The following is a 9,864-nucleotide window of genomic DNA, read 5'->3' as shown; positions in this document are numbered from 1 at the left end:
CGCTTTGTGTCGTAATTGTTGGCAGCGGGAGTATGGTTTCATGGTGATAGATAAAGATAGCGCGATGTCCAATGAACGTTATAGAAAGGGATTTAACGAGTTTGCGATACCGTGAGATGGTCAATTATTGCCGGCACGTCGGTGGGAAAGCAACGTCTGCGATACAATCATGATTAGTAGTCAGGAGATTAAGGATCGTGAGAGAATAGTGATGGAAATTGCAAAAACCAGCGAATCCATTCGCAGGAAACATCAGTCTTTGAAGACTGACAAGATGGATGAAGATATCGCGCTGGAAAATACTTTAAACCTATTACCGAGCCCTTGAAACATATTGTGGAAAATACTGCTGAGACAGAAGCTGACATATCACATGCGACGAGAATGAGCATTGAAACATTAACACCTAAAACAAAAATCCAGCCGAAATGGAACGCATCGCGTAAAAGAAATAGTAAACAGTCATACATGTCATTAGAAAATTCGCTCATAACCTCCACACCAGTTCAATCGAAGCGGAAACGGTTGAATGTCACATCAAACGATTCCACGGTTCCTCCTGCGTCAATAAATACATTTCCCGATGTACAGTCGCTCACAACCAATGATGACGAAGACGTGTATGAAACTTCTGCCGATGAGACGCTTGCAGCATCTATTAGAGCAACTCCAAAAATCCGAGGGGCAAGAAACGTTTCGCAGCCATTTGGGTTCGCTGGGGCAAAAATACATGAGTGCAATCCTAAGTGGTGATAGGAATACGACCATAGATTATGTGTACGGTGTACACTTTGGTGGTAGTGGAATGATGCTGGGGGATAAGGCTTTCGATATGGACAAGGATGATAATATAATCATAGACGGTGTAAAATATGGAGGAACGCCCGGTCTGTACAAACTGATTTTCAAGAGAATTCCCGATGATGCTATATACACACATGCTGATAAACAAAAATACAAAAGTATACTGCTGATGACGAATGCTCACAGACGTGGCCATAGCGCACAAAATCCCATATTGGGTAACAGGGGATACAAGTACAAACATGTAATTGCGCCACTACTACCCCGTGTATTGACCAGTAAAGCGGAGAAAGGTCTAACGGCACCGCGATTCATGGTGGTAAACGATAACAAGATCGATTATGTGCACTGAGATGATCCCAACGAGCTGGTGGATCGATTCCGTTTGCTGGAAGCGTCGCGTCAGGCGGGTAACAACTCTCACGACAACGAAATTCTATCGATTATCGAGGAACTCCGTGAGGCAGGCCTCATTATAAATTAAACTGCGCGCTGGTGATGTGCTCTGTATGCATCGAGATGCCGATCAACAAATTTGGGGTATCGTCAGAGAAGAGTGGAACAGCTAGAATGGACTATTACAAAGGGAACGGCATGCTTCGAAATTATATGCGTGATAATGCTCTTTGCGTGACCGGTGCCGACTTTGATGCAAAATCGCGCAAGATACGACGCATAGCTCAGCCGGTGGCTGACAGCGATGCCGTTAATAAACTATATGTGGAAAAGAGCATTAAACTTTTGAGAGAGCAGCAGGAAGAATTAGAGATGAAGCTGGTCGCGTTTCAGAGAGATATGCTGACGTTGCAAAACAGCGTTCAAAAGATATCGCAAGCATTGAATCCTATCCCGCAGCAACAATGCGAAGGAGAATCATGCGAGACGGTTGAACTTGTCCAGAATTTCCTTGGGACGGTGGAGAGCACATAATGCACGTACACGATAATTATCGCATGATTCGTGGCAAAGATACATCTGCGATCGAACATGCAGCCATTATCGAAATCCACGAGTGAAGAAAACCATGGCCACAAGAAGCGACAACTTGTGGAGGAATTGCACGCTCCAGCTCGAAGACATTTCCCTCGGAGGCGCGTCATAGTGCATGGATACGACGATCTGTGGCAAGCTGACATTGTAGAAATGCGTCCATACTCGCGATTCAACCAGGGTCACCACTACATACTCACCGTTATCGATGTGCTGATAAAGTATGATGGGCGGTACCGCTCAAGACTAAAAGTGGCGCTGAGGTGACTAAAGCGTTTGCAAAGATATTTAGAGATCGATATCCGAAAAATTTGCAAACCGATCAAGGAAAAGAATTTTACAACGCCGATGTGCAGGAGCTCTTGACAAAGCATGACATTAATCATTATTCGACGTATTCGGTGATGAAGGCCTCCGTCGTAGAACGTTTCAATCGAACTTTGAAGAACAATATGTGGAAACTGTTTACGCTCAATGGAACCTATAGATGGATCGATGCACTACTGCGTCTACTTGCAGAGTATAATGCGCGAAAACATAGAACCATCAGAATGCGTCCTTGCGATGTTACCCCTGCGATCGCCGATAAGCTGCTAGCCACCGTATACAGCAACATAAAGATCGCTGCTCCAGCGAGATTCAAGTTGGGTGAGTTTGTGCGTGTTAGCAAATTTAAAACCATCTTCGATAAAGGCTATACGCCGAATTGGACAACGGAGGTGTTCAAGATAGCCAAAGTACAAGCAACTAATCCCGCAACGTATCTGCTCCTCGATTCCTGTGGAAAACCCGCTGCCGGAGGATTCTATGAACACGAGCTGCAACGCGTCACCGATCCTGATGTGTATCTAGTGGAAAAAGTGTTGCGTAGGAAGGGGTATAAGGTATATGTCAAGTGGCTGGGGTTTGATAAATCACACAATTCATGGATAAATAAAAATAATGTATTGTAAAATACAATGATACATGATTCAATAAAATACAATGATATATATATACATGTGTGAACAATTTTATTTTACATAATTCCACTATTTATAAGAACGAGTTAATAAATATAATAATTTCTATACATGTGCAAAGAATTTTATTTTTATGCAATAATTCCGCTATTTATAAGAACGAGTTAATAAATACAATAATTTTTATTTTACAATGGTATTCTATAATGTCCCCAGGGCAGCGTGTCAGTTGAATCGAGTACGATATACCGTTTGTAGTCGTATGGACTTAGAGCGATTTTGGATTCCGAAATTGTGTACACTTTGTGCAATTTCGACCGTATGCATGATTGCCTGCGAACCATTTCGATCTCCTTTTGCAAACACTGCGCGTAGTCGTCGAAAGTTATCGTTCTGGCTATGACGTTGGTCTTGACGCCTTTCGCCTTTTTCGTATCTTTTTTGCCATCTACGCGGAGTGCATACATTTTCGCTCTAAGACCTATGAATTCGGTCAATATCATCCCATTATTTTCGTCCTTCATCAGCCCCGGAACCTTCTTATTTAAGCGGGGCATATTATATGTATTGCCGATAGGATAATTGCTTGTATCAAATCTATCTATATTGTGTTTCATGGTCTCGTAGATATCATCGCATTGAATGTGATAGATGAGGCTATCAGTGTCTGTATATAGTATTTTACATTTTTGACCATGCAGTGGAGACATGTACTCGTGGTGAAATTCGTACAAACAAATTTTTGATATGTCCAGAATGCACATACCCACGCATATCGGTTTGTTGAATTTCACCTCGAGTTTTCTCATTTCAACGGCGATTAAATTTTCAGAAAAAACACTTGTGCTGTGGAAATTTGATTTCGCGATCATTGCCCCCGCACCATATCGCCCATCCCAGTGTGTTAAAAGTTTTACATCTACGTGATTTCGCATATTTTCCATAGTTTTGCCAAATACCGTGTTGTTCATCAATTTGTACAAATTTTTTTCAAAATCATATGTCGCGCTTGTTCTAAACCGTGTATTGAGTTCGATGTGATCGCGGAGCCAGGGAGATTGAGCGAATTGAAACACGCGGTGTATCTTTGTAATACGAAGACCGTGACGCGTGCACTGCTGCAGGTTGCGGTAATGGATAACGTAACGCTGCTTATCGTATAATGTCGCGAGTAGCTTGTCCTGTCTGCTGCCAGGTGGTTTGGCACGCGTCGGGAAGAACGGCAAGTCAGCATGAACATCGTGCAGACGTTGCGGATATTCCAGATCTATCTCGAGAATGTATCCCGTGGGCGAATCGACAGCGATCGAAAACACGTCAAAATTTGCGACATCTTCGACCCATTGAAATTTGGCGTATGGTAAGGGCTGGCACATTGTCCATCCATACAAATTGTTCACGTCAAAGTACATCAAGTACGATGACCGTTCCGATGCGTCGTAAGATGGAATGTACTTGTTATTGGCTTGTGCGTATCTTCTGGAACATTGACTTAAACCGCCACGTATACCGCGTTCGATAAACATGACCATATCAACGTCTGTGAGCAATTCGAACGTAATTTTGGTATGTTTTAGCATGGCATCCCATGTAAAGCCAGGTAAAGTATAATAATGCGCGGAATCTAATCCGTAATTCTTGATACAATTTTCGCGAAAATTTTCAAAAATACCTGCCAATAACAAGACATCTGTTTTCAAATACAAGTCGCTGTATTCGCCCAAGGTTCTGCTCCCGAAACGCTGCCAGACAGTCTCGGCGTGCGCGTAATCGCTCTCGGATACAGTCTCACCCGTTAACGAACTGTAGAATGATTCGCGCGGTGGTAAGCATGGATCCTGCAGCTTGTTCGTGCAATCAGGATATTCATACGGAAATACACCCTTAACGCGTCAATAAATTGAAATCTTCGATGGATATTGTTTCAAATTGGGATCGTAAAATTTTTAATTTATCTGCGCTAAGAAAAGATGCTAATTTGTCGAGACTGGTATTTAGAAATTTGTACGAATCGATGAATCGCAATTTAATAAAATTTCGCGAGTCTGATTCTTCAGCCATATCTTCGACATTTTTCGTGAATGAAATATATTTTTCTTTAGTTATGGGCAATACATCAACGGTGCCTTCGAAAGCGGTAGCTATTTCCTCGATAATAAAATGCGAATCATAGCCGGATAAATTATGGAAAACTATTGGGATGTAAAAGGAATTTTTATAATTTATAATGTGCGGGGCCTCTAAACCGTCCGAATAGATGGCAATGATCACGCACTCGTTTATCATCAGCCTCGAATGGCTTTTCACAAATGTGGCAATGCTTCGCGCTGTGAAATGTCCTCCACTGGTCTTTCGTCAACTTTTCCATGGGAACATTATTGGCCAGGATGGGTTTAGTAAAATCCGCAAAATTTTTCAGTTCTTTCACGAACCAAGACACGCAATCCATATCGCGATAATATCGACATGCTGATACCGATGCATTGTACGAGCAATGCATATAATAGCCAATACTATGCACCTTATGTTTCTGGTACGTGCACAATTTGTGCTCCCCCGCATCCTTCTGGACATCCTCCGTTTTCTCTAGGATGCACTCTAGATCGGCGTACACCACGAAGGGGATTCGTTCCTTCCTGCCGTGGCCATCAAAACTGAGCAAATTGTTGTCCTGGCTGGGCAGCAAAATGGCGCAGTCGTTCATCTCTCGGCAATCCACTGTGTGGGCCTCCAACTTCTCAGCGGATCCAAAGTAGTGCAGGCACCTATAAAATCAAATTTTTATTTATTTTTTTTTTCATTTCAATATTTCATAATTTTATATACTTACCGATCACAGATGAATTTCTTTTCTCTGTGCCTTCTCAACTGCATGCTCACCAGTCGGGACAAGTTCTTGATCAGCACAAAGTGTCCCACATTGCTGTCCCCTTGTTCTGGCATGTAGAGCAGGTTTGCGTGCTGATCTCTCTTGTGGCTGTTGAGATGCAGTGGAAAGATTGTCAACCCTTTTTCCGTCTTCTTCTTCTCCTCGAAGCTATAGACGTTGATGGAGGTGTTGTTCAACCCTTCAAACTTTACAATTTGCTTCGTGAACATTGGAAACTCAATGCCCTGGAGATTTAGCACCAATGTATACTGTGGATATGAACTTGGCCGATGAGGGTTTCTTTCGGCGGGATGGAGAGCTGTGACCACTGCCCATGCGAAACAGGCGTTATCCTCGGATCGCACGCTAATTGTCGCTTTCTTCATCAATATTTCCCGCGGCAACTTGAAGTGGCACCCCGCGCGCAGTGGATTGTACTTATTCACGTTGACGATCAAATTGAGGATTTGTGATAGTGCCCATTCGCTGTCGCGTTCCTGGAACTCTTCCAACGATGCCAGAGTGGGTTCGATAACACATCGTTGGTACCACTCCTGTAGATCGGATGTACCGAAGAGTTCACAGTTTCGGGTATTGATGCTTTTACAAGCATGCTTGTCCCCCGCCACAAATTCGCCGTTGAACACAGTATTCACTTTGAAGTTCTGACGTTTCCTCAAGGCGCCTCGTACATGTTCCAACACAATGGTCTCCGCATCCTAGAGGAAGTTGCGCGGCTCGATATAATTCGAATTTAGCACGGCACCGGTTAATACGCGGCTATCGAAAGCAGTGCCTATTTCGCGCCACAAAAGTCCTGTGCTTGAATGCCCGGCACCTTCATGCACGAAACGTCCGCGCAACGAATATTTTAGTCCTTCGAGCTGCGCGATTCGAGCAACCAGCGATTGGTGAACACCGATCGATAATCGAGGACGTTTCACTCGGCTGTGTTTTTCCAACGATTCGATACACTCGTTGCACCGTTCTTCCCACGCGAGATATTCTTCCTGTGAAATCAATCGCGCAGATTGATCCAACAATTGACATTCTACTTGCGCGAATTCTTCCATGGCAGTAATGTTTTTTCCACGCAACACGTTGCAGTGATTTGAGGCTTTGTGCAGTTTAGCGCGCATGTTTTATACGTACACCACGATTTGCTATCTCTGTTTATCTCCTTCTGCGTGTCTCCTTCCTCCAATAGATTGCACGTAAAAAGCCGATCCTTCCCGCTATCATCCGAGACAGTTTACGCTGACACAGCATAATTCTTTCTAAAACGTCAGAGAGAAATGCGTAAATAAATATAATCAATTCTTTTAATAAATATAAAAATGTTTTTCGTCACCATCCCACCCAACCTCCTGCATGTGATGTACGCTAAATTAAGACCATGGTTGTAATTATAATGAAGAAGTGGTTCAATACACGTTCAAAGTGGTACGATAGACGTTCGATAGATGTTCCATACATGTTCAAAGTGGTTCGATAGACGTTCAACACACGTTCAGAGTGATACGGTAGATGTTCGATACACGTTCAAAGCGGTCCGATAGACGTTCGATAGATGTTCAGAGTGCTACGATAGACGTTCAATACACGTTCAAAGTGTTTCGATAGATGTTTGATAAATATTTGCATGCAAAACTCCAATCCTTGCGGACATCACCCTACACAGTTTCTGCTGATGCCGCATAATTCTTTCTTTGATTCTCACATACGACGTTTTCAAAAGTATCATTACATTCGCATCGCAAAAATGACGTCATCTCGCGCAGCTGCTTTATCCTTGAGGGTGGGTTCAAATTACATGTGATCGCGCGATACGCTGCGACATGAACATTGAAAAACACTTTGAAAAAATTTTAGCTTTAGAATAAATGTACTTGTACCACTATGTAGTGCTGTCTCTTTCCCTCCCCGAATTTAGCTTTAAAATAACTGTGATTGTACCACTAAGTAATGCTCTCTCTTTCCCCATACCCCCTCCCCGGAATACATGGTATGTAAAACGCCGATCTTTCCCGACATCATCCGACACCATCCGATACAATTTCTCATAAAGATAAATTATTATACGCTGACGGTTGGCAACGACTCATGGTGTGTGTGTGTGTGTGTGTCACATATGTGACGCTCCGTTGGTTTCGGTATATGTACCATTCGGGAAAGACTAATGCCAGAGAGCTGGCGTTTGGGGGAGTTGGTTAGGCGCCTGACCAGTAACGCGGAGTTCTTGGGTTCGAGCCCCGTCGCCCCGAGTTTCTGTTTTTCGTTATATATTAATATCTTAAAATTGATATTTCCCTCCTTACCGACTTCACCCGCGGGTTTCCCCCTCCACGCACTTCGGTATCGGTTCGATATCGATTCGGTGTCGATTGATTCGATATCAGTTCTCACGCTATACCCCCCACCACTCCGCCATCTCTATGACGTCACTCGCCGCCGCCGCCGCCTGTTGCCGCCCGCCGGCAAAAAAAAACAAATTTTGAAAATTTTCAAACTCAAATTTGGATTTCGAGGTCGGGAGGAAATCCTTATCATGACCTTGAAACTCAAATTTGAATTAGAATCCCCATTGTTATATTACTAAATGCTTTAATTGCAACGTATATGGACATATTGCGTTGAATTGTCATGCAAAAGTAAGTGCCGTTACAGACTCTTGTGGTGTAAGTTTAACTTCGCGTGGGAAACATCTTAAAAATGTTAAAGTAGCCGATATTGAATTATTCGCGCTTATTGATTCAGGTAGCGACCTCACGCTGACGCGAGCACATCAATATATTAAGACATTAGGCAAGTTTGAGGCAAACGTAATTTTGGATGGAACTTCATATTCAATGACAGTACATGTAGTATCTGATACATTGATGAATCATGCCATGTTGATTGGAACAGATTTCTTAAATACTGTTGAGGTTAATATAAAAGGAGGACGAGTTACCATTTCTAGAATTGAAGATGACTGTACATTGGCCGCAGAATGTCGCGAATTATTAAAACTTGATATTCCTCAGGTAGTTAATGGGGTAGATTTACAAAGCGTTGCAGACGCTGGATACCGGAAAGAACTGCAAAGCATGATTGATAAATATGAACCGGTGAGCACACATAACGCGGATATTAGGATGGTTATTATTTTAAAAGAAAACGAACCCGTATATCATAGACCGCGCAGATTATCGCCGTCGAAAAAGGAAGAAGTAGAGGCACAGATTAACGAATTGTTACGCGAGGGCATAATACAACCATCACTTTCGGAATATTCGAGTCCTATAGTCATAGTCAAAAAGAAAAACGGGAAAAAGAGGATTTGCATTGATTACAGAATACGAAATAAGAAAATAATTAAAGATCGGTATCCGTTGCCGCTTATTGAAGACCAGTTGGATGCCTTACAAGGAGCTAAAATTTTTAGTACACTGGATCTAAGAGATAGATTCTTCCATGTGCCAGTTGATAAAGATAGTCGTAAATATACATTTTTGTTGTTCCTAACGGGCAATACGAATTTTTAAGGGCCCCATTCGGATTGTGTAATTCTCCAGCTATGTTTCAACGATTTATAAATCTCGTGTTTAAAGACTTAATTGTTCAAAAAGTTGTATTAGTATACATGGGTGATTTGATTGTGCCTTCTACTAGCTACGAAAAAGCACTGGAGGGTTTACGCGTTGTCCTTGATGTTGCGAGTCGGTATGGTCTGGTGATCAATTGGGAAAAATGTTCCTTTTTGCAAACTCGGGTCGAATATTTTGGCCATATTGCTGAAAATTCAAGCATTCGTCCTACGGAGTTCAAGACCATTGCAGTTTCAAAGTTTCCAGCGCCTACTAGTGTCAGAAATGTGCAGAGTTTTCTTGGCTTGCCTGGGTATTTTCGAAAATACATACCCCAGTACTCGTTGATCGCGCGTCCGTTGACGAACCTATTAAAAGCAAACACAACATTTCTATTCGGTGACGAAGAGAAAGGGACATTCGAACATTTGAAAATGATATTGGTCAGCGGGCCTGTATTGAAATTGTACAGAATCGGTGTGGAAACTGAGTTGCATACGGATGCATGTATGTACGGTTTTGGGGCGATCCTTGTGCAGCGAGATATCGAGGATAACATGATGCACCCGGTATATTATGCTAGCGGTAAGACGACTACCGCCGAGGAGAAATACTTGAGCTATGAGCTCGAGGTCCACGCTATCGTTAAATCATTAAGAAAATTTAGGGT

General features: G+C 42.7%; 1 protein-coding gene across 1 annotated transcript; it reads right to left on the bottom strand.

Annotated features, from left to right (window-relative positions):
• Positions 1 to 4,971: 4,971 nt before the first annotated feature.
• LOC143367030 (uncharacterized) lies at positions 4,972 to 6,864 on the bottom strand. The gene is made up of 2 exons (XM_076808640.1): positions 5,587 to 6,864; positions 4,972 to 5,521 (listed from the first exon to the last, which is right to left on the bottom strand). The coding sequence occupies exons 1-2, from the start codon at positions 6,009 to 6,011 to the stop codon at positions 4,972 to 4,974; spliced, it is 975 nt and encodes a 324-aa protein (XP_076664755.1). The 5' UTR covers positions 6,012 to 6,864.
• Between the last annotated feature and the right edge of the window lie 3,000 nt (positions 6,865 to 9,864).

The sequence above is a fragment of the Andrena cerasifolii genome, chromosome 3, assembly GCF_050908995.1.
Source record: "Andrena cerasifolii isolate SP2316 chromosome 3, iyAndCera1_principal, whole genome shotgun sequence".
Taxonomy (NCBI): Eukaryota; Metazoa; Arthropoda; class Insecta; order Hymenoptera; family Andrenidae; genus Andrena; species Andrena cerasifolii.
The sequence above is the reverse complement of the archived record's forward strand: the minus strand, read 5'-3'. Positions and strand labels throughout refer to the sequence as shown.